General features: G+C 40.2%; 1 protein-coding gene across 3 annotated transcripts in view; it reads left to right on the top strand.

The window, feature by feature from the left end:
* Nucleotides 1–20,124: 20,124 nt before the first annotated feature.
* The window catches only part of MCU (mitochondrial calcium uniporter), a 204,145-nt gene continuing 197,829 nt past the window's right edge, over nucleotides 20,125–26,440 (top strand). The window contains exon 1 of one of the 3 annotated variants that reach the window (XM_059054251.2): nucleotides 20,125–20,339. In XM_059054251.2, coding sequence (XP_058910234.1) covers nucleotides 20,196–20,339 — 144 coding nt within the window. In that variant the 5' untranslated portion in view covers nucleotides 20,125–20,195. The remainder of the gene's footprint in view (nucleotides 20,340–26,440) is intronic. The other 2 variants (XM_059054253.2, XM_067025420.1) reach the window with 2 other exon arrangements.

The raw sequence follows: 26,440 nt of genomic DNA, 5'->3' as shown, positions 1-26,440 counted from the left end.
TTCAAGTCCATTAGCACATCCTGATGGCTCTACCTTCAGAATATAACCATATTCCCATCACTTCTCACCCCTCTACCACACCTGGATTATTGGAATAGTATCCTAAATGGTCTTGCTTCCATCTTGCCTCCTTGTGGTCTAGTCTCAAAACAATAGTCAGACTGATCCTTTTTAACTGGTAAGTCACGTTGTGCCCTTCCTCTGCTCAGTAATCCCCTATAGTTTCTCATTTCACACAAAGTAAAAGTCAGAGTCCTCACAATGATCTTCAGGGCCCAAAATAATTGGTGTGTCTCTCTCTTTACTTCTCTGACATCATTTCCTATTCTTCCCCCTTCCTCGCTCTGCTCCGAATATGATGGCCTCCTTACTTTTCCTCAGATGTGCTGGGCAGGATCCTGCTTCAAGCAAGGTCTTTGCATTTGCTGTATTCTCTGCTTAGAACACTCTTCCTTAGCTGCATGACTCTCTCCTTCCCTCTTGTCTTCTCCAAGTCTTTGCTTTTATGCCCTCTTCTCAGTGAGGCCTTCTTTACCACCCTATTTAAAATTGCAACCCCACTTCCCACTCCCAGAACTGGCCACTTAAATTTTCTCCATAGACTCATTTCTATTGACATACCATATATTTTACTTATTTGTTTGTTTATTTTCTGCTTCCCCCCTTAACTAAAATATAAGCTGCACAAGGCCAGTGAACTTTGTTCTGTTCACTGCTGATTCCCCAGTGTCTAAAATAGTGGCTGGTATACACTGGTGCTTACTATATATTTATTGAATGAATAAATGAAGATCTGTCCTCAAGGAGTTTTACAGGTTTTCTTTCTGTATTTTTTGTAACCAAAGTAACTGGATTTCCTACCTTAGTAACTGAATTTCCTGCCTTCACCAGTTTCCTAGTGATTAATCCTCAAAACTTGTTACCAGGCACCTACAGTTCTGACCGGCCTGCAAGGATCTCTGTCAGTTACCAGGCTATCTTGGGTCTTCCTTGGCTGTGGTTTTTTTTTTTTTTGGGGGGGGGTACTTATGTTCCTCTATTCCTTTAAATTTACCTTTCGGTTTCAGACCTGTCTTTGAATTAATATGATTTTCTGTCTCAGTCTGATAATTTTTGCCTTTACTCTCTGAGTTTTGGATTTGCTAGTACTCTAATGTGACAAAGACATTGTATAACAAAATACATTATCATCACAATCTTTAAAAATTAAAATGGGCATTGTAAGGATAATACTTCTTTTAGCAATTAGGTAGGTTATTACTAGTTATCTATCAACCCTCCTATTATCTACATGAGATAGGTGAATATCTCTATAAAATTCTTATGTTTGACACACACAAACCTAAATAGAGTAGCTGTCAACAATGGTTAGATTTTAAGATCCCTCACTACCTACACACTTTTTTTAGACACTTAAAAAATCCTGGAATAACTAGGATCAACTGAGTAGTATCCTCATTTGTTAGCTGGTATTTGCTAGCTAGACAAGATGACTATGGACAACTCTAAATTAATAAGCAGTCTCCCTCAAGTTAAAATGATTAAGGGTGATAATGTGAATCAGAATTTTTAACTGCCAACAATCACAAATTTTGTGGAATAATTTTGTTCTCTTAAAGCATATTCTCCATAGCCTATTTTATTTTTGCAAAGATTCTGCAAAGAATGGCAGTATAAATAGTACTCTTTTCTAAGTAGAATTGATATGTCTCAAATTCAGGGAGCATTGGTACCTAAAAATACCAGTAGATATAATAAAAAGGACATTTCTCTTTATGTGGCAACAGTCTAAAGAGATCAAAAATCTTTTTCTTTTAATATTTATTTATTTATTTGGCTCCACTGGGTTTTAGTTGTGGCATGCAGGATCTTTTAGCTGTGGCATATGAACTCTTAGTTGCAGCATTTGGGATCTAGTTCCCTAACCAGGGATCAAACCCGGTCCCTCTGTACTGGGAACATGGAGTCTCACCCACTGGACCACCAGGGAAGTCCCTCAAAAATCTTTTATAGCACTGACACAATTTCCATCACTGTATTTCTGTGAGGAAGCTGGGAGAAAGAGGAACAAATAATTTGTCACATTTTTACAGATAAAGAAACTGAGGCACCAAGTTAGACAATTTCTTGCCTGAGACCATAATGGTACATCAATTGTAGGAATAAGACTGCTGCATCCTCTTAGTTGTTAGCTTACAGGGTGGTTTTTCCAGATCACTCTGCACTGCTAATATAACTGAGATTCTGAGTAATAATAGAACATGGTCAGGGCAAAGTAATGGTAATGAGCCAGAGCTAGAAATGAAAATAGAGTCCAAGTCTTCTAACTCTCTGCCCACTGATCCTGCTGTTAAGCTGCAGGACTAAATTACTGGACTTCATCAAAAAGTGGCAGTGTAATGCTATTAGAGATTAACCAGAGTCAGTTCAGTTAACTTTTCATTATAGGTGGACAGAATAATTCATATTTTAACAATCTCTAAAGGAAAACAATCTCAGATTGAAATTCTTTTTGGACTGGTCATATTTCTTCTGTTATTTAAGTGTTTACTTGTGTAAGGTGAAAAAGGACCTTGGTTGACTGAAGCTCATTAGGAACCGGAAAAAAAGACATTACAAGTTAAAAATAATTATCTCTTTGCTTAAACATGGTGTGAATCAGCAAGCTAGAGAGCTCAGGTTTTCAATGCATTGTCTAGTCCATTGTGTCAGTCTGAGAATAGGCCAGAGGAGGAGAAGAAAATATAGAAGAGAAAGGGGGGAGGGTCATCTTTTGTCTTACATTTAGGAAATCTATTGCTTAACTTGGTAGATTCAGATGAATGAGACCAGTCACAATTCAGAAATCAAGAAACTTTTCACTAGACTCCGGATAACAAAAGCAATCTTGAGAAAGAAGAACAGAGCTGGAGGTATCATGCTCCCTGATTTCAGACTGTACTACAAAGCTACAGTAATCAAAACATTATGGTGCTGGCATAAAAGCAGACACATAAATCAAAGGAACAGAATAGACAGTCCAGAAATAAACGCAGGCACATAAGGTCTATTAATCTGTGGCAAAGAAGGCAAAAATATACAATGGGGAAAAACACAGTCTCTTCAAAAAGTGGCACCGGGAAAACTGTACAGCTACATGAAAGAATGAAATTAGAACATTTTCTTGTACCATATAAAAAAATAAACTCAACATGGGCTTCCCTGGTGGCACAGTGGTTAAGAATCTGCCTGCCAATGCAGGGGACACAGGTTCAAGCCCTGGTCCAGGAAGATCCCATATGCCACGGAGCAGCTAAGCCCCTGCACCACAACTACTGAGCCCACATGCCACAACCATTGAAGCCTGTGTGCCTAGAGCCTGTGCTCAGCAACAAGGAAAGCCACCACAATAAGAAGCCCATGCACTGCAACGAAGACCCAACACAGGCAAAAATAAGTAAGTAAATAAATAAATTTATAAAAAAAAAATAAAATAAGCTCAAAATGGATTAAAGACCTAAATGTGAAACAGGAAACCATAAAACTCCTAGAAGAAAACCGAGGCAGAATAGTCTTTGACATAAATCATAGCAACATTTTTTGGATCTGTCTCCTAAGGCAAAAACAAAAGTAAACAAATGGGACCTAATTAAACTTAAAAGCTTTTGCACAGCAAAGGAAACCATTGATAAAACCTACAGAATGCGAGAAAATATTTGCAAATGATGTGACTGAAAAGGGGTTAATATTCAAAATATGTAAACAGCTCATATAACTCTATATCAAAAAAACAAATAACCTGTTTAAAAAATGGGCAGAAGACCTGAACAGACATTTTTCCAAAGAAGACATACAGATAGCCAACAGGCACATGAAAAGATGCTCAACATTGCTAATTATTAGAGAAATGCAAATCAAAACCACAATGAGGTGTCACCTCATTCCTGTCAGAATGGCTGTCATCAAAAAGACCACAAATGGGACTTCCTGGTGGCACAGTGGTTGAGAATTCAACTGCCGATGCAGGGGACACAGGTTCGATCCTTGGTCCGAGAAGATCCCACACGCTGAGGAACAACTAAGCCCGTGTGCAACAACTACTGACTCTGTGCTCTAGGGCCTGCCTGCCACAACTACTGAGCCTGTGCACCTAGAGCTCATGCTCCATAACAAGAGAAGCCACTGCAATGAGAAGCCTGTGCACCACAACAAAGAGTAGCCCCCACTCGCCGCAACTAGAGAAAGCTCTAGAGAAAGCTCACGCACAGCAACAAAGACCCAATCCAGCAAAAAATAAATAAATTTAAAGAAAAGAAAAAGACCACAAGTAACAAATGTTGGTGAGGATTTGGAGAAAATGGAACCCTTGTGGAGAAAATGGGAATGTAAATTGGTGGAAAATAGTATGGAGTTTCCTCAAAAAACTAAAATAGAACTACCATATGATCCAGCAATTCCACTCCTGGGAATATATCCAAAGAAAACAAAAACACTAATTCGAAAAGATACATGCACCCCAATGTTCATAGCAGCATTATTTACAATAGCCTAGATACGGTGGTGACCTAAGTTCCATCAACAGAAGAATGGATAAAGAAGATGTGGAATATACATACAATGGAGTACTTCTCAGCCATAAAAAGAATGAAATTCTGCCCTTTGCAACAACATGGTTGGACCTAGAGGGTATTATGTTTAGTGAAATAAGTCAGAGAAAGACAAATAACATAACAAGTATGTTATTACTTATATGTGTAACCTAGAAAATAAAACAAATGAATGAATATAACAAAACAGAAACAGACTCACAGATATAGAGAACAAGCTAGTGGCTGCCAGTGGGGAGAGGGAAGGGGAAGGGGCAAGATAAGGGTAGGGGATTATGAGGTACAAACTACTATGGATAAAATAAAGAAGCTGCAAGGATATATTGTATAGAACAGGGAACATAGCCAATATTTTATAATAACTTTAAACTTTAACTTTTATAATAACTCTAGAATGCCATATACCTAATATTGAAACTAATATTGTAAATCAACTACACCTCAATAACAAAACAGAACACTTCACCAAATGAAAAATGTTCTAAGAGATGCACTATAGTCAGCTGAGTTCCCATTATATAAGCTGACACGTGGTACTCTTCTCATGTATTTTCAAGGGCATGGACATTTTGCCCTGCTGGAAGAGATATAAATCTCATGTAGACTTCCTCAGTGGTGAAACTCCTCATATAAATCAGAACTCCAGAAAGGTAGGGGACAAATGAACAAAGACTTCATTATCTTCCATAATTCTTTTCCTAGTTTTTTTGTTTTGTCTTATTTTTTTTTGCAGTATGCGGGCCTCTCACTGCTGTGGCCTTTCCCGTTGTGGAGCACAGGCTCCAGACACGCAGGCTCAGCAGCCATGGCTCATGGGCCCGGCCGCTCTGCGGCCTGTGGGACCTTCCCGGACCGGGGCACGAACCCGTATCCCCTGCATCAGCAGGCAGACTCTCAACCACTGCGCCACCAGGGAAGCCCTCTTTTCCTAGTTTTTGACAACAATTTAGTAGATGAAGAAACATTAGTTTCCCTGGGTATCTCTCATATATACAGGGCATCTTTATGTTATTAAACTTGTGTTGATTTTTCTGCTGTATAAAAAAAAGAGAAACATCTTTAACATAAAATTTCCGGTTTTGATTAAACTGATATTTTTAAAGGTGCCACATAGCTTTATGTACATTATTTTTTTTCATTATTATTATTTTTAACCTTTACAACAACCCAGAGAGGAGAATGTTGTTTTACAGATAAGCAAGCAGACGTTAAGTATTTTACCCAAGGTCACACAGAGTGAATAGTAGTTAGACCTGGGTTTAGAATCTAGATCTCCAAAATCACTCTAATACCCTTTCTACTATGTCACAGAAGGCCATGGCAATACTTTAATTTTTACCTTTAAGGCAATTTCTAGGTAAACTTTAGGCTACTCAATGGCTTTTTGAGAAATAGATTCAAGAATATTTGTTTTGCATCCCTATTTTTCTTGTTGTATATTTCCTCAGCAAAGTATAGACATTAGATATCACATTGTGGGTATTTTTGTTGCAATATGGTAGAAATGCATTTCCTCAAAAGTGCTGGGCACCATATGCCTGTTTGTTTTGGGTTCACCAAGGGTACTGTAAGTCGAACCTGACGGTTGCAGGCAGAGTCCTGAAGTGAGAACTGTGAGTTGACTTGCTATAAATAAAGGATTTCCTATACTTTCTAAAACAAGGTAGAGGACCCTAGTGGATAAACTGAGCTACAAACTTTTTTTTTTTTTTTCACACACACACCTGTATTTTATTTTTACAAGAGATAAACAGACTGACACCAAGCATTGTAAATGGATGACCACAACAAAAGCAACAATGATTGCAATTACCAAACACGAAACACACTCATACTATGTCATAATATTGACATTCAGTCCAGTACTCCTCCACTGTAACATGAGCTACAAACTTTTGACATTACTGCAGGCTAACAAACATATCAGAGAGCCTTTAAATATTAGAGGAAAAGGCAAGCAAGTATTATTTTCAATTTACTTACTCCCTAGAAAGGTTATAATTATTGAGCATTTTCTGACTACCACCAATTCACAAGTTGTCACATGAAACAGAGATTCTAACTCGACCCATACCCAGTGAAATGTTGTCTAGTGATTTGGTGATAAAATTATCAAAATCATTAATTATTAATTCCTATGAGACTACACCTAGAGAACTTGAGGTAAAGCCTCTGCCTTCTCTAACCAATCAATAAACCAAATAAATATTTGAATGTTCTCCATTATACACCAACCTTAGTGTTAGGTACTGTAGTGCCTTCTCCATAGCAAAAGCTCAATATCATTCAATAATGATTAAGTGAGTGAAGGAAACAGAAAAAAATCAAAGACATGGCATTTGCCCCGAAGGTGCTGACTATCTAGTACACTAAAACATAACCAAGAAGTTAATGTAGCAAAGAAATTATTTTAAAAACATCAGCTCTTTTTTATTTGTATTTTTATCATGATGCTACTCTCTGTGGGCTCAGAGTGATTACTTTGGAGCTAATAGTCTAAGTTTCTATAGGATTTACTCTGAGACCACGTCCTGAACTATTCCATACCAGGAGAGGTAGTGTAGTGGAATAAGTTAAGTGTGTGGACTCTGGTGTCAGATATCCTAGATCTTGGCCTCACTACTTACCAGCCAGGGGATCTTTAGCAAGTTACTTCTCAATGTCACAATTTTCTCATCTGAAAAATGGGGGCTACTATAGTATTTTCCTCACAGGGATATTGTGAAGATTAAACAAGAAGTTATAATGTAGTGTTTATGTAGAACACAGCCCCAAACCTTGCAAATACCTAGTACTCAATATTATCACTAACAATACTTCTTTCTTTCAGGTTAAAAAATACTCTAAAATCTAGACTTAATTAACCTTCTTATCACCTTGCCAAAGGGCCTGCTTCCACATGCTGCCTGCCAGATGGTCCACTTACCAATGAGAAACCTATGTGCTTACCTGTGATAAATTAGACCACTGAAGCTCAATGCTTTGTAGTAAAGAATAGGGTTGGCATAACTGAAAATGTACAACTACACAAATTATAGGAAAGCAATTTTCTGTATAGGGGCATGGTATAGTGAGACAAAGATAAGCATGAGTCAGATCTCAATTTGATTCAACTCTGCACAGAGTGCTTAGCCTCTTCGAATGACTTCTTAGTTATGTGCCTTCGAGAAATTACTTAAACTCTTTGGGCTATTATTTTTCTCATCTGTAAGGTTGGGGAAATAATATCTAATTCACTGAGTTTTTTGTGAAGACAGTGACTACACAGAGTAGGGGCTCAGTAAATTGAGGGCGGTGGCCAGCACTGTAAACGTTAGTTCTCTTCTGTTTTTCTGTAGCTATCTTGGGAAAAGAGTAGCAACAGCAGGGGTGGCAGGCAGGCCAGCCGCTCGGCAACATTATGACGGATGTGATTTATACAAGTCTGTCATAACTGGTCAGTCAGTGTACGAGGAGGCCAGTGGGGGTAGAAATCCAGTCTGGGCTCCATTCTCCAAGATGTGCAAGGGGCCTCTTTTGCTAATTTGTACAAAGATGCTCTATTCTCCACCCCTTTTCTAAACCACTTCCTGACTTTCAGTTCTTTCCCACCTTCCCCAGGTGCTCAGTGGCCTCATAGGTTCATGACCCGTCACTGCTGTTCCCACTGTAACCTACCTCACACCTCTCAGGTCATCCTATGCTATTGGATCCTGCCATGAAAATCCTAGTCTTTCCAGAGTCCCACTCCTCCAGGACTCTTCTGAGAGATGAGTACTAATTACGTAAACGATTTCCAGCTAAGGAAGACCTTCCTTTAGTTATACCGTCCATTGGTATTTTAATAAAGTATTTTTCCAGTGTTTCAACCCAAAGGAGCAAACAGTGTGAGGGTTTGAGGTATCAAGGTAAAACGAATGTAGAGAAGCAGTTTGAAAACAGAGGGGACTTTTCAGCACAGCACACAGTAGCTGTCCATCTGGAGTTGGCATTGAATATGGACCAGGAAGTAGAAACTGTGTACATTTAATGAACAACCTTGCCTGTCCCATATCAGCCAGTCCAATTAAAGAATCAACAAGAACTTTGGACCCTATAACAATACCAACTTCTGAAAGAAGAGAATGTGGGAGGGGAGGATTTTGTGGTATAGTGAAAAGAGAACTGCCTTGAGAGTTAGGAAACTTGGCAAACATTTCCGCCTTCACCCCCAAACAGCTTTTGGCATTGGGAAAGTCAGTTGTGTGCTTAGACTTCAATGACTTCACTGTGGACTAAGAGACTGAAACCCTTCTTCAGGTCTAACCTTCTATGTTGCTTTTTTTCCCACTGTAAACTGATTAGCCTGGCGGTGGGCAGGTGGGGGAAGCAATGCTAAATTGTAGCTTAAAGAGTATTATATTTAAAAAAAAGAGTATTATATTGAACTTAAATCAATGTAGTATAATGCTGGCTTCCAGAGAGGCAGATTATGTTAATAGTTAAGAGTGTAGGAGCTGGAGTCCTTCATTCCTGGGTTTTGGTACTGAATTTGGACAAATCACTTAACCTCAATTTCCTCATCTGTTGTTCCTCATCCTGATTAGTATTAGGAATACTAATACCTATGTCATAATGTTAGTGAGAGGATTAAATAAGCTAATACATATGAAAGCACTCAGCACAGTGCCTGATAACCTAGTAAGTCCTCAGTAGTTGGTGATGGCATGTTTCATCCTAACTCTGCTACTAAATTAATTCTTGATTGGCTAAGTAACTCACTTTTCTGAGTCTCCTTAAAAGAAAATTTTTTTCTGTGTCCAGTCAGAGTATAGGACTAGATTATTTCTAAGGTGTTTTCTATTTCCATCTTTCAATCTCTATTTTTTATGTCTGTAATAGAAAATTTTGTTTTAGAAATTTGGCCAGTCTTGAATTAAGTAGCTCAATTATCCCTCCCATGTGCACAGAATAGTGTCCCAGAAAGATCACTAAGTCTGAACTACTCGCATTGTGTGTGAGAGGATCACTGCTTGCTACCAGGATATGAGTTGTACAATTTTAATCCTCAAACCAGTGCTGCTGTGCCTCCACTCCCAGTAACATGAGAAACTACACCTTTAGATTTCTGGGTCACCTGCCACACAAGAGTCCTAGGAGTCATCATTATTGTCACATTGCTAAAATGCAGCAACCACTTAGAGCCCCCAAGACATTTGTCTCAGCAGGCAAATAATCACATTCACTCATAGGCCATAATTTGTGTGAATATACTGCATGTCACTGATTACTAGCATCATGTTTCTTTTTGGCAAGGAGTTCAGCACTGTAGTCAAGCCCAATGGCTTGATAATAACAATCCTTAAATCTCATATTTGTGGGTCTGTTTCCTGGATCATTCCTGATACCAATTCTGTATCAATCAGGAGAAAAAAACCATACCAGTTACATGAACAGAGACAATTTAGTATAAATAATTGTTAACTAGATATAAAGATGTAACAGGGGTAAAAAGAGAACTTGAATAAATCATTAGGTAGCAACTGCAGGAAGCAGCTACAATCCCTAGGGCTGAGAAAACAAAGGAAAATTATTAAAACTTAAAGAAGAGGCTCTTATTAACAATTCTTTATATTAAATTGTCTCTTTTCAGGTAACTGGTGTGGTTTCTGTCTCCTGAATGTATGTACTGTGACTGATACAGTGGTTGTACCAATTTACAACTCTCATCAGCAACAATGGAGGTTGAGATTGCACCAGAGCCTTACCAGAACTTGATATTTTTCATCTTTTTCATTTTAACTATTCTGGTGGGCTTGAAGTACTATTGCATTGTGGTTTTTAATTTGCATTTCCCCCATGGGGAATGAAGTCAACCACCTTTTCATTCGTTTACTGGTTATTTTGATCTCCTCTTTTGTGAATTATCTGTTCAAATCTTTTGCCCATTTTTCTGTTGAGTTGCTGCCTTTTTCTTATTGATTTGTGAGAGTTCTTTATATATTTTGAACATGAGTTCTTTGTTGGATATATCACCCTAGCTCTCTCTCAATATGCCCAGTTAGCCTTACTAGTTCAGATGTGCTTCTTTTGATTAAATGTTCCTAGGGACTGAATTACTATGTTGTTCTTATTGTAGTACCTCAACAAATATGAATAGTGGAGTGGAAGTACTATAACTTTCTTTGGGACTTCCCTGGTGGCACAGTGGTTAAGAATCGCCCTGCCAATGCAGGGAACACAGGTTCAAGCCTTGGTCCAGGAAGATCCCACATGCCGCAGAGCAACTAAGCCTGTGCGCCACAACTACTGAGCCTGCGATCTAGAGCCCGCGAACCACAACTACTGAGCCCGTGTGCCACAACTACTGAAGCCCACACGCCTAGAGCCTGTGCTCCGCAACAAGAGAAGCCACCGCAATGAGAAGCCCACGCAACTCAACAAAGAGTAGCCCCCACTCGCTGCAACTAGAGAAAGCCTACATGCAGCAACGAAGATCCAACACAGCCATAAATAAATAAATAAATTTATATTTAAAAAACGTTCTTTATTGTGAGAAGATAGGAATATGTATTTCACTCATGTGTTTATTCATTCATTCCACAAATCTCTTTAAATACATGTTTATTGAGCATGAATTATATGCAGGGAATTATGCTGTGTATGTAAGTTTGCTTCTTTCTGAAGTATTAGAACTCAGCTTGGGAACTTTACACATATTGTCACTGTAATAAAATAATCTTACGTTAGATTTAAAAAACTTTTTCAGCAGCCCAGAACATTTATTTTTATTTATTTTTTATTTTTTTAATGTAAATTCTCTTTTAAAAAAATTATTTATTTATTTATTTATATTTTTTATATATTTATATTTTATATATATATTTTATATTTTTATATATTTTATTTATATATATTTATATTATATTTTATATTTTATTTATATTTATTTATTTATATTTTTATATTTAGAATATATTTTATATATTTATATTTATTTATATTTTATATATTTATTTATATATTTTGCTGGGTCTTTGTTTCTGTGAGTGGGCTTTCTCTAGTTGCAGAGAGCGGGGGCCTCTCTTCATTGTGGTGCGTGGGCCTCTCACTGTCACAGCCCCTCTTGTTGCGGAGCACAGGCTCCAGACGCGCAGGCTCAGTAGTTGTGGCACACAGGCCTAGTTGCTCCGTGGCATGCGGGATCCTCCCAGACCAGGGCTCAAACCCGAGTCCCCTGCATTAGCAGGCAGATTCTCAACCACTGCACCACCAGGGAAGCCCTGCCCAGAACATTTTTGAAGACCAAACAACTCATTGCCACTATCTGAGGCCAGTGAATGTCAGTCACCTGAAAAATTCCTGTGCAAATATTAAAAAGGCCTTCTAGATTTTATTGACATGTTTTTATTCATTTACTCAAATCAAATATTTGTTAAGCACATATTATGGAAGCACATTAAATGGAAACTAAGTTTTTAGATCTTCTAGTTAGCACATTAAATGGAAACTAATTTCTTAGATCTTCTTTTCTTCTGCATACTCATCCTTGGTGGTGTCATCTGGCTTCAATTACCAACTATCTATATGCTGATGACCCCCACATCTATTTCTATAGCATAGATGTCCTTCATGAGTCTTAGACTCAAAAAACCAAATGTGTGATGAATATTTTTGCTGGGATTGTCTCAAGGCACCTGACATACATTTTCAAAACTGTACTCATCATTTTCCCCTAGCAAATCTTTTCTTTCTGTGTTTCCTCTTTCAGTGTATGGCATGAACATCTACCCAGCTGCCCAAATGAGGCACCTAGAAGTCTCCCTTGACGCTTGACTCTCCTTCCTTCCCACCCACTAATATCCTACTAATTACCAATACTTTTCAATTCAACTTCTTATACAGTCTCTCTCAAATTAATCCATTTTTCCCTATGGCCAATACTATAAAACATGCCACTGGTATTTCTTGCCTAGATCTCCTAATTTGTCTCCCTGCCTTTAGTCTTTCTAGTCTCCAACTATTCTCTAATGTCTCCCGTTTCTATAATCCTTCGAGACTTATCTGTGCTCTTTGGGTAAAATCAAAATTCCTTAATAGGGTTTATAAAATTGTATGTAAACTGCCCCTGTTGCCTCTCCCATCTTACGACTCTTTGGCATTTACTTCTACTAATTTTTCAGGTCTCACCAAATATTACTTCCCCTGAGATGCCTTCCCAGATCCTCAAAAATGGGTTAGATGCCCTCCTACAATACTCTCCTGCTTTCCTTATCTCTTATCATTAAACACTAAGTTCTGTGAGACCAGAGCCTTTATTTTGTTAGCTGTAGCAACTCAACTAACAAATCACATTATGGAGATAATGAATGAACTTCTTGAAACTCAGGTAAAGCCACTACTGAAGTTACAGAAGAAACTCTTTTTATTATATTTAAGATATATTTCAGATACTTTAATACGCAGAGACATCTGGGCACAATGTAGTTACAACTAACACACTTGGAATCTGTATAAGCTAAAGTTTGTCTTATTTACTCAGATGCTTTTAGTGAGCTATTATTTGTGATGAGCATGTATGAAAAATTATCTGCCAAGATGGAACAAACATCAAGAGTTACCATCCTAAAAGATGCATTACAGAAATGACTAACTAGGGTTTTACTTTTCAAAATTGGTCTATATGTAAAATTTAATTTAAAAGTTCATTTGGGCTTCCCTGGTGGCGCAGTGTTTGAGAGTCCGCCTGCCGATGCAGGGGACACGGTTCTTGCCCCGGTCCGGGAAGATCCCACACGCCGCGGAGCGGCTGGGCCCGTGAGCCATGGCCGCTGAGCCTACGCGTCCGGAGCCTATGCTCTGCAACAGGAGAGGCCACAACAGTGAGAGGCCCGCATACCACAAAAAAAAGAAAAAAAAAAAGTTCATTCATTTCCCAGGATTATTTCTGGGAGAAGGACCCATGTTGGCAAACAGGAAGTTTTTTGTGTATGTTTATATTTTTTCACCTTCTAAAATACAAAATTGATAAGAAAGCAGAGAAGTCCATTTTAAAAGAAGCATCAAATCTTTACAATCTTTCTCAAATCCTCTTAAGTGGGTTCTACATCATGGGAATTAATAAAAATGGCATTTCCCAATTAACTTGGGATTCTGAGTTTGGATCCTTTCACGTGCTCTCCTGGGTTTTCTTCTTGACAATAATTGTGTTTTTGATTGACTAGGTAATAGGTCTAATTGCTTCAGGGCCTTAAAGTAGTAGCATCTATAAATGCTATAAACCTTGCTTAAATTTTAACAAGTTTATTGAACGAGTTATTCTCTGATGCTGGATAAGCCAAAGGGCCCTGTTTCAAACTAATACATACATATTAGCAAAGCAAGGCATGAAGATAGGAATGCAATGTCTTCTTAAAATGCTCTGAGCCTAAATTTTGTTTATACTCTAGGCAGTAAAACAGAAATTATTTAAGTAGAACTGAACCCTACTACACATTTATAGCAAAAACTACAATTTCTTCATGTGTCTTCCTAGTAATGTTGTTGGGTATGGTGGTTATTACATTAGTAGTATGTTTCAAATTCATGTTATATTGATGCTCTGAGATAACTCAAGGGATCTTTCACGAATTCTGAGTGATATATAAATGTTATGGGAAGAATTGATCCCATTTCAAGGTTAGGATGGATAAATGAGCATTTTAGAAAAAGAAAGACATGATGCAGAAAATGTGAATTTTCGAAAATTTCTCCTAGCATATTGCCTGGCATATAATAGGCATTCAATATATTTTTATTGATTGACTGATTGAATAAATGAATAAATAAATTACACTCATTCAGGTCTTGTCCCCCACTCTTATCCCAACTCTCAATTAATAGTAATTATTTTCTGAGTCTCCACCCAAATTTGAGATAATTTGGCTCCCAAGTTTTGGGAGCTGGAATTATTTTAAAGTGCCAAATTAAGAACAATTTGTTAATGATTATTATCTCTTCCCCTTTTCACTCTAAGCTGTATTTACACTTTCCAAGTCTCATGTTGCGTTTTATTCCTTAGGCTAGTTTTTATTAAAGAAAAGAGAACAAAACTGTTTCTCTCTGCCTTTTAATAAACGTGACTTTTTCTGTCATCCTTCCCTTGATCCTTTCCAAATCAGCCGTGGTTGCCATAAGTGATGGCTGAGAGACAAGATGCCAAGTGCAATGGCTAAATTTAAAAAGCAGCATTCGCACCTGTTGTTAACTGGCAATGACCAGTCTCACACCCACGGTTTCCTCCACCCTCTGCCTCCCACCAAGGGCAACCCATAGCCCAGAATTTGTGTTCACGTATAAAAGTATTGATGAAGATTATATACATTACATAGAAATGGAGAATGAATACAGCATTTGACACTAAATTAGTTCAGTTTCAGAGGAGCTGAACTTTGGGCAACATCCAGCATAATATAAAGATGTATCTGACCTTGATATAGGCAGGTGGAGGTGACTAGGTATTTGATGAATTTTTTAAGACTATTAATGGACTATCTCACCTGAGAATAATTTTCTTAGACCTGCCATACTTTGTGAAATTATTTTGCCTTTTAGCATTGGAGAGTCCTCTAAATGTAAATGTTGTGTAAAAGAGGCAATACAAGAAGTACTTATCATCTAAAAAGTCAGCTTAAATTAATTTGCCAGACTGGCAACTCTAACCTGGAAGAGCTGTGTAGGAGAAAGAGAGTAACATAAATATTTCTGGGGCTTCCCTGGTGGCGCAGTGGTTGAGAGTCCGCCTGCCGATGCAGGGGATACGGGTTCGTGCCCCGGTCTGGGAAGATCCCACATGCCGCGGAGCGGCTGGGCCGGTGAGCCGTGGCCGCCGAGCCTGGGCGTCTGGAGCCTGTGCTCCGCAACGGGAGAGGCCACGACAGTCAGAGGCCCCCGTACTGAAATAATAATAATAATAATAATAATTCTGATAGAAAATACACATAAAAAGTGAGAGAAGAAGGGGACTGTGGCCCAGCGAGGCAGATTAATCTAATCAAATAGGTTGGATACTCAAGGGAGTGGTAGCCTCATTGTCAGACCAGGTCACAACAAGTACCAAAGTACTGTGATAGAAAGTCAAACAACAAATTGAGAGTTTAATTTTACCTGGGCATTTCCTCTCAGAGGAAGCCAAGCTGGTCTTCAGAAGAATAGAACAGGTGACTTATGGGTACAGTAGGAGCAAAGAGTTGGAGGTTGGAAGGTCAGGGCATGTTCAGGGTATGGGTAGTAAATACCTGGAGAGTGCTGAGAGAGGGGAGCCCATTACCAATTTGGAATTTTGTTGTAATTCAGCCTTGTCAGACAATGTTCTTAGGATTTTGGGGGGCACTTTTAAATACTCTGGAATGGATAGTGTTGGGTTCCATAAAAATGTGTGCTGAATTCCTATGCACTTAGAGGTGTGGTTTATTCAAGTGCAGAATCAGTGTCTTGTCCCTTTGGATCACTTCAGATAGAGACAAAAGACTTCCTGACTCCAAAGGTCTACTAAATAGCAAAGGCTATAGGAGGCCACAGGCCAATCCAACACAAAAAGGACAGTGTGAGGGACTTCCCTGGTGGTGCAGTTGTTAAGAGTTCCCCTGTCAATGCAGAGGACACGGGTTTGAGACCTGGTCTGGGAAAATCCCACATGGTGTGGAGCAACTAAGCCTGTGTGCCACAACTACTGAGAATGCATTTTAGAGCCCGTGAGCCACAGCTACTGAGCCCACGTGCCACAACTACTGAAGCCCGCGCACCTAAAGCCTGTGCTCTGCAACAAGAGAAGCCACTGCAACAAGAAGCCTGAGCTCTGCAACAAAGAGTAGCCCCTGCTCTCTGCAACTAGAGAAAGCCCGCGTGCAGCAATGAAGATCCAATGCAGCCAAAAATAAATAAATAAATTTATTTTTTAAAAAATCGATTAAAAAGGACAGTGTGAAAGTTAGCTGCCAACCTCTCAGATCCTGAGAAATATGAACAAAGACAGTGCTATTTGAGCAAGCCCTGCCCTTCTCAACTCAATGTTTTCCCGGTGTTGCATGCTTGACAGACATAAATAAATAAATAAATAAAATTGCAGACTGGCTGTATCTGACCTAAAAGAATGTTAGATTAGGGTCACTAAGTTATAAGTGAATATGGAGTCAGTCATCCTTTGGAGGCTGGGGCATGAAATTCTTTTTTTTTTTTGTTTTTGTTTTTGCGTTACGCGGGCCTCTCACTGTTGTGGTCTCTCCCGTTGCGGAGCACAGGCTCCAGACGCGTAGGCCCAGCAGCCATAGCTCAAGGGCCCAGAGGCTCCACGGCATGTGGGATCTTCCTGGACCGGGGCACGAACCCGTGTCCCCTGCATCGGCAGGCGTACTCTCAACCACTGCGCCACCAGGGAAGCCCCAGGGCATGAAATTCTTGCCACACAAAAGTTTTAAGAGGACGTATGTAAGCATATTTATGTAAATTATGTATATAAAGCATGTAAATGATCCAGTGTGAGGTTGCAATCTCTATTAAAGGGGGAAGAAAAGGAGAAAAACAAAAATAAGGAAGGAAAAAAAATGTGTGTATGTGTTTGATGAAGTACGACCAGATATTGCTATAGCTAGGAAAAGCTATGTGGTGGGGTTTGAGTATTTGAGTCCTTCTACAGATGGGTAGGTATAAAAAGTAGGAATAATGACATCTAGAAAAATAGTGAAGCCAAATCACCAGAAAACAGATCTAAGCTGTGGTTTATGATACTTATTTAAAGGCTAAAACCCCTTTTTTCTCCCTCTCCTTCACATACTTTTTTTGATCTTTAAGAATTGCTGGGCTTCTCTGGTGGCTTACTGGTTGCAAGTCCACCTGCTGATGCAGGGGACGCGGGTTCGTGCGCCGGTCTGGGAGGATCCCACGTGCCGCGGAGCGGACAGGCCCGTGAGCCATGGCCGCTGGGCCTGTGCGTCCGCAGCCTGTGCTCTGCAACGGGAGAGGCCGCAGCGGTGAGAGGCCCGTGTACACCACACACACACACACACACACACACACACACACACAAAGAATTGCTGATCTCACTTGAATAATAACTCATATAATCAGTAAAACATGAAACATAGCCCCCAGATCTCTGAGCAGATCCCTCTCATGTTTTCTTGTTCACGTCAATAAGCTGTGTGCATCACCTACCCTGGCTATTCTGGAATGCTTAGGCAAATACTCCACTGAGTTGAGTCATACTTTGGAGCTGACTTTAGTGTACATTTCAGTAGGGAATCTAGTTAGAGTTTCACGCTCCAGAAAATCTGTTCTGATTAGTTTTAGCTAAAAGAAAAGATCAACCTGTTTTAAGGATTGGCACAGAAAACAATTCTGCAGTCATGTAGGTTTCACTGAACATATTTTTGTAATAATAAAAATAACATGCAGATGGGAAAAAGTTAAACCATTCAAAAGGATAACTACCCCTTAAAATTTCCCAGAGGTAACTTTTTGTTTGTTTGTTTTATTCTTCCAGAAACTGCTTTTGGGGTGTGTGTGTGTATGTATGTGTGTGTGTGTGTGTGTGTGTGTGTGTGTGTGTGTGTGTGTGTGTGTATGTATCTGTCTAGAGGATGACTTTCTATTGAACTATCTACATTTTCTCCTTATTTGGCCTAGCGCACCAGCTGGTATGAGATATGTCCTTTGCAGCTGTGGAAAGGTTTTTCTCTGTGAAGCGATAATTGACATTTGTTTATATTAATTTCTATCCCTGGATTATTAGAACTCAGTTTAGTCAGTGGATCCTCAAAATACGAAGCCTACCTGTGGTTAATCAATGGTATCATCTTGGTAGATAAAAGATGACACATTTTGGTAAATAAAGAGAAAGTTTTTGGTAATCCCTCCAGTTTCAGGTTTTTGCACTTGAAAAAAAAACTATCGTGGTTCTTTTGCAAATCCACAGAACTAAATCTCAGTAATGCAGGATGCATGTCTCATTTTCATATTTCGATAAATAGGGGAAAGGCAATTCCAGTAGAACTTTTCAAAGTGTAAGATAGAGTGGAGGGCACAATATTGATTCATAGCCAGATTTGCAAAGACAGAAAGTAAAAACAATACTAAAACCTGTGGTAATACTAGTAAGAAGGTATAAAGGGACAAGAGAGAAGGAGAAATGGCAGAGCATAGGTAAATACATAAAATGCAGATGGGATAAATATAGATGAGTGGAACATGATTGTAAGTGAAGTTACCCCAGGAATGTCGCAGATTTCCCACTAGGGGGATTAGTGTGTGCAGCTGTTGAATGGGGGGCTATCTCATTCCTGAGTTCTCATGTTCCACTGTTGAGCAATAAATGCCTTTTGGGTGAGTGGTTTGAGTGTCTCACCTGGAGAAGCCAGTCATCTTACAGTTCTGGGGTGGGTGGAAGGATTAAACAAACTAAAAGCTCCACTTCATTATTTAGCTATTCTTGGCCAAAAAAGTAACATTTTAGTCAAACTTTAAAGAATATTATTAGAATAAGTGATACAATAAAATTGTGTGTGCATTGTTTTGTTTTAAATTTATCACCTTAGGGTACACTAGAAAGATGTTTCCCCAAATTTAGGATAATACTTTTATTTGCTTACCAAACTGTTTTCCTGCTCCAGACTTTAAAAGGAGGTATGAGAATTAACTAGCTCATAACAATAATAAGACAGCAAAGAAATCCTCTTCTGAGGAAATTCAGGAACCTCAGATCTCCTTTCTTTCAGTCTTCAATGAGCTATCATCATGAGCTTGTCTCTGTGGAAGGATTTTTCAAGAGAAAGGGTTATTCCAAAGTGTACTCTAATGGCTAATTTAGCTAAATTATGAAAATTCATTAAGGTAACCTTTACGTGATTTTTATTACATTATCAGCATGCTCTGTTTCTATAGTTTAATAAGTGCACATAAGGTCAAAAGTGGTAAGAAAATAGAGTGTTGCTTCTGGAGAGTGTAAGAATATCAGTATAAAGGTGCTGTAAAAGTGAGCTGAGTATCTGAAATGTATACAGATGTTATATTCACTTTGATATGTTAATTCACTTTGATAACATATACTCATTCTGGGACTTTGGAATCATAATCATTCTACCCCTCCTGTACTGTGCTACATATCACAGTCATTAGATCACTCCATGATGGGATAATTTCAGCATATCCAAATACCATTAGTTATGAATGGTAACTCTGGGCATGTCGTTGGGAGTTCCAGCATACCTAGGTAATGATTACTAATTTGGTGTCTATTTTGCCAACTTAAAACACGAAGCACAGAGCTTTGTACAAATATCCATTTCCCCAGTTACCCTTATCTTAGCTGTATCTTTGGTGAGGATTAGCCGAATCGAATATGCCATCTCTATTGGTGCTATTCTGAGGGGCTCGGGTGCCAATTACCGGTTCCCTAGAATTTGCCCGTAATTGACTATGTCCCACAATAGGTAACTCTGGAAGTGACAGGCAGTCTCTAGTGTGGTTCTCCCGCCTGTCGATTGGGCCTTGCAAAAAGCCCCGCCTCATCAACTCAGTGAAGGGCGACAGTTGGACCGGCGCCGGTGAGTGGCGGGTCTTAGCTCCGCCCCGGCCGTCCGCTGCGCTGCCTGGGTCGGCGCCGTTTCCAGTTGAGAGATGGCGGCCGCCGTAGGTAGATCGCTCGTGCTGCTCTTCTCCTCCCGAGGCGGCGGAGGCGCCGGCGGCTGCGGAGCGCTGACTGCGGGCTGCTTCCCCGCCCTGGGCGTCAGCCGCCACCGGCAGCAGCAGCACCACCGGACGGTGAGCGAGCGCGCCCGGCGGCTCCGGGGAGGGCGGGGCGGCGCTGGCGCGTGGGATCAGCTGGCGGGCAGGCCGCCGGGGCAGCGGGCGAGTTACCTCAACTCGCGGCCGCTCCCGAGGTTGCCGGGCACCGAGGAGCCGCCGTGCCCTTCAGGCGCCTGCGGCGGCAACCAGGAAAAAAGGCAGGGCGGAGGAAGCCGAGAGGAGGAGGAGGAGGGGCGACGGCAGGGATGTTCCCGCAGGACCGGGGACACCAGGGCGGGGAAGGGACGGGACTTGAACCTCTCTCTGACCCGCCCCCGATCTCGGTCCCTCCCTCCTTTTTACTTAACTGCTCTGCCCCATTGCTCCCGAACTGAGCCCTGTTCAAGTTGTCCCCTTTCCCTCCTCCTCCAGGCGGGTTGGGGTGTCCTGAGTTGCTGCGGCTGCCTTGTGTATGTGTCAGGAGAGTGGCTGTGCCATACTGCTGGGAACTGTCCCCCGGAGGGCAACCCAGGACCCCAGCAGGGCCGCTCCCTAGTTCTCTTCTCGACCCTCTGGGAACAGGCAAGACGGAAAATCAAACTTTATCCCCCTGTGTGACTTCCTGCGTGTGGGCATGGGGAACAGCACCCTTGCGATGGATGCTGCATTGCTTCAGGAGGCAAGCTCCAACCTCTCAGTTCCTTAAAGGTCCTCGGTGGTCCTTTTGGAGGGCTGGTTTATGAGCTTGTTCACGCGTGCCTGAAGAAGGACGGTGGGCAGCAGGCAGAGGGGAAGAGAATATGACAAGTTGTTCACAGCGGCAGGGATTTGGTGGTTGTATTAACCAGTTATTGCAGGCTTTCATTGGCTGGCAAAGCACGGGAGTTTCTATTTGAACAGCCTTGGTGTGTGTGTGTGTGTGTGTGTGTGTGTGTGTGTGTGTGTGTGTGTGTGTGTGTGTGTGTTTCTTTTTCAGTTGCAAGGGATCAACTTGGCATGGGGTTCTTGATCTAACAAGTCAGCAGGTTCTCTTCCCTTGGACTTTCTAGACCCATACCGTTGGTTTCTGGCCAACTCCAAGAGAAAGAGTGTAGGTTTTATTTCCTAGGGCTAAGTTGTATAGTGTGATAATAAGAGAATCACTGCAGACAGCCTGATAGCAGAAACTAGTACCTTCAGCTCTCAACAAATACACCCACCTTTCTTGTTCTGATCACGTAGCTCTTGAGGGAAAACCAAACTGGAGCTTTTCAGAGGATACCCTAAGACTGATGACAGCGTAAAATTAAATGTCTGAAAGAGCAGTGAAAAGAACTAATGCTCTTTAAATGCAAGATGGTATTGTTATTATTAGTCATAGGTATGGACCCTATCCTCATTCTTATGAGAAAACTGTACTTCTTAATTTTGGCATACTGACATATTGCTTTGCTGAAGCTTTTGGGTGAGAGCCGAGCTTTCCACAGTTCAGTTTAGATTTGCATGTTTCATAGCCTCCAGTTATGTGTTTTGTTCTCTTAAAAACATAAGGCAATCCAAAAATCTGATTGCATTCCCCTCCCCCTCAAACTATTTAAAGACTTCCCAAGTTGTCTTTACCTCTGTATTTTGATAATACATCTTCTGACTTTGCAGTTTGTTTTTAAGACTATTTGGGTGTGGTATTCATTTAGCATTTTGAAATTTGTGCCTTGTATATTTTCCATTGTGTGAATCTGTCAGTCTGTGAGTGCCTTCCTTGTGCGGGTGCTTCATGAAAGTGTTTTTCTGTGCTATTCTGGGGTGGATAAAAGTGATGTACTGAATTTGAGGTGAAAGCACAACTAAATTGAAGTGTTCTCCTGGGCATATACCCTGAGAAAACCATAATTCAAAAAAGAGTCATGTACCAAAATGTTCATTGCAGCTCTATTTACAATAGCCAGGACATGGAAGCAACCTAAGTGTCCATCAACAGATGAATGGATAAAGAAGATGTGCACATATATACAATGGAATATTAGTCAGCCATAAAAAGAAATGAAACTGAGTTATTTGTAATGAGGTGGATGGACCTGGAGTCTGTCATACAGAGTGAAGTAAGTCAGAAGGAGAAAAACAAATACCGTATGCTAACACATAGATATGGAATCTAAGAAAAAAAATGTCATGAAGAGACTAGGGGTAGGACAGGAATAAAACACAGACCTACTAGAGCATGGACTTGAGGATATGGGGAGGGGGAAGGGTAAGCTGTGACGAAGTGAGAGAGTGGCATGGACATATATACACTACCGAATGTAAAATAGTTAGCTAGTGGGAAGCAGCCGCATAGCACAGGGAGATCAGCTCGGTGCTTGGTGACCACCTAGAGGGGTGGGATGGAGACGCAAGAGGGAAGAGATATGGGAACATATGTATATGTATAACTGATTCACTTTGTTGTAAAGCAGAAACTAACACACCATTGTAAAACAGTTATACTCCGATAAAGATGTTAAAAAAAAAAAGTGTTATTTCTGAAGGGCAGAAGTGTTATAAGCATGGTGACTTGCAAATGAACTTAGAATTGTAAGATTTTGAAAAGAGTTGTGCCTGATTATTTAAAATATGTAAACAGTTTTTTTCTTTTTCTACGATTGCTCCGAAGCTATCATGTATTTAGCTGTCTCCATCTGTTATTCTATGATTCCTCACAAGACTCAATTTGAAAGGTATCTCTTAGATATTTGTTTAACTGTTGACATTTTATGCTTGAAATTAAGACCCAGAAAGGGAGAGACTTGGCCAGGATTACACGATAAATGTACAACAGTTTTAGGACTCCCACCCACTCCAGATATTCTGACCCCCTTATTGTGTTCTTTTTATTATAAAGTACAATTGCTCCTTCACATCTTTCTCCTCCCTTATAAAACTTACTATTGTTTGTTATGAAAGTACTGGTATTTCAAAACCCCATGAGTGAGAATTCTCCTATGTTGGTTTGAGGCACATGTACTAGGCAATATAGGAACAAACCACTGTCTCTTATAAAGGTCCCTGAGAGACACTAAGGTTGAATCTTGCAGAGGTGACATCCTGTGTATGTGCAGCAGATGGCACTCTGTGTTGGACTAGATCACAAGTCCTGCTTGTGCCACTTTTGTTCTGCTGTAGTAGGTATGGTAAATTAGAGCCAGGGGGACATAACCAATTACAGTATTGCTTAATTTTTTGCTTGAGAGGTATGTTTTTTGAAATTCATTTTTCCAAGTTTGAAAAACAAGTCCAGAGCAATACAGTTCAGCTAATATAGGTAAATGTGATTGCGAAGTAATACAACATAGCTTGTACCCACCCCCCGCCCCAATTAAAACATCATTGAACTGAGTAAATAGGAGAAAAGGTGCAGGGGCTTATTCAGTATTTGTAGCACCATCTAGTGTAATTTTTCCTTTCCTATGTGAAGAGCCTGTTATTGCTTCCCAGCTTGTGACTGTAACCGAGTCTGATGTAAAATATTTGTTGCATGCTTTTCTGTGTGGTTAGTGAAGGTGGCTATTTTCAAGGATGATTCTTTGAGGGGAACTGCCTTTCATTGTGAGCTGTGTAATTTCTTTGCTAAATCAAACTGTCTCATCTCTGATTATGACAGCCTGACTGTTGGCATTTCCTAGTGGTCAACGGCTATGCTGAATTGCTAAATCTCTTACTTAAGTCTGTCATTATACTGTTATAGATTGTGGCTGTCCCTTTTTACTTTACACATTGTAGTTCTTTGGCAGTTTTGTCATTTCAGTTTAACCTGAAAGTGTTTTTTTTTTTTTTTTTTACTTTTCATTTAACCTGAAAGTTTTAACAGAGGTTACATTGCCTGACACAGAGGTAAGTCCCAGTTCTTTAATTGGGCTCCTCATGATCTGGCTAAGTCTTACTTTGCCAGATCCACCCCGCACAAATACTCCACTGTACTTAAGCCAGTGTCTCATATACCCATATTAAATGTCTGTGCAGTTTTTGTAGCAGAATTTCAGTCTTAACCACTCCTCTAACCTCTAAGGTTCATTTTAGGTGAGAGACTGTGACCTTTGACTCCTCTTTGAATCTAACTTCCTCACTTTACAGATGAGAAAACAGACCTAATGGGAACTGAGAGAAGTGACTTTTCTATTATGTTTGTGGTTAATGACATCTGGGATAAAAATTCTTTCAAATGGAGGTGGATTCAAGGGGAAATCCTAGTCTGAATCTTCACATGTGTGTTTCCTAGCTCTTAATCCCTTTCCATTGTTCTATTCTGTCTTCTCTGAATGTTGATAGGACTTATTATTTTCAGGACACAGATTGACACTGGCTTGTTCTCTAAATGTTTCATTTGTGGGTACCTTATCTTACTGGGCAGCGTTGTGTATCTTGTTACCTTTTTGTCTCTCATAGACTCCAGAGCAGTACTAGGTACATAGATAACACTCAGACAAGCATTAATTGAATACGCACCCTTTTGTCTGCTTGCCAGTGAAAAAAAGGTGTGCTCTATACCCACCCCCCCCACGCCGTTTGACTTGTTTAATGACCTGTTGCTTAGGTAACCACATTTGGGTTATTGCTTTAAGTTTGGTATTGCCAGTGCTGTCTTTGGTTGTATATTACACTTCTTTATTGTGGACTGATGCAGAGAGTTGGTAACATTGGATTAGCTCTACAGTGGTACACACTTTCTATCCAAAGAAGCAAAAGTATGATAAATACCCAGATTATTAGGAATATATGTTTGAATCAGAGTCTAGATTTATTGTTGTTTTAGTTGACGATAATATTAAGATTTTGAAGGTTGTGGATAAATATGCTTAGAGCAGACTTATTATGGAAACTTTATCTTAAAATCTTGCTTATTTTGAACCGCATAAAATAGTCGAATGAGTAAATTTGGATTTAGTCAACAAATTCTGATTATTTGAACTTTTCTGAGTCTCAGGGGGCTCTATTTTATGCTTTATGGAACTCTACTCTAAGAGGGAATCTAAATAGAAATGCAGCATCAAGAATGGTGTATGTTGGACTTCCCTGGTGGTGCAGTGGTTAAGAATCCACCTGCCAATGCAGGGGACATGGGTTCAAGCCCCAGTCCAGGAATATCCCACATGCTGCGCAGCAACTAAGCCCCTGCGCCACAACTACTGAGCGTGCTCTCTAGACCCCGCATGCCACAACTACTAAGCCTGTGTGCCACAACTACTGAAGCCGGTGCACCTAGAGCCCGTGCTCCACAACAAGAGAAGCCACTGCACTGAGAAGCCCGCGCACCACAACAAAGAGTAGCCCCTGCTCGCCGCCACAACTAGAGAAAGCTGGTGCGCAATGAAGACCCAATGCGGCCAAAAAATTAATTAACTAATTAATTCTTTTTTTTAAAAAAAGAATGGTGTATGTTGAAGACAATAAATTGAATGTGAATTTTGGTTTTGGGGCTGCCTACTGTTTGAAAGGGAAATCAAGGAGTGGTCATGGTCTTTTTTTTTTTTTTTTTTTTTTTTTGCGGTATGCGGGCCTCTCACTGTTGTGGCCTCTCCCGTTGCGGAGCACAGGCTCCGGACGCACAGGCCCAGCGGCCATGGCTCACGGGCTTAGTTGCTCCGCGGCATGTGGGATCTTCCCGGACCAGGGCACGAACCCGTGTCCCCTGCATCGGCAGGCGGATTCTCAACCACTGCGCCACCAGGGAAGCTCATGGTCTTCTATAGTAGCACTTCGTTGATACCATAGTCTGAATAACTACTAAGATGTTGCTTTTATTTCTTTTTATATTCTAGCTTTGTGCTCCGTGGGTTTTCTTAAAAAAATTACTGTTTGTTTTCCTGTGATTAAGGACCAGATTACCTTTTAAGACCTCAAGATAACCACTCAATATAGGGGAATCCTCTATTCTTTATTTGACTGATTAATACAATACTGGAACAACATGTTATTAGGAAAACTAAGATGTTACCATGGAAGACATGTACTTAAAAGAGTCCTAGAATTTAGAGCTCAACAAGACAAGGTTAAGGAAATAAAAGTTCAGGAACAGTAAAGTGGCTTTTTCCTTGGTAGCTCAGCAAGTTACTGCAGAGCTGAAAATGGCTCACACATTTACTGGTTTTCCCATTAAGTTCTTTTCCTATGAAATTACAAAATTC

The sequence above is a fragment of the Kogia breviceps genome, chromosome 2 (genome assembly GCF_026419965.1).
Source record: "Kogia breviceps isolate mKogBre1 chromosome 2, mKogBre1 haplotype 1, whole genome shotgun sequence".
NCBI classification, from domain to species: Eukaryota; Metazoa; Chordata; class Mammalia; order Artiodactyla; family Physeteridae; genus Kogia; species Kogia breviceps.
This window is presented reverse-complemented; position numbering and strand designations above follow the sequence as displayed.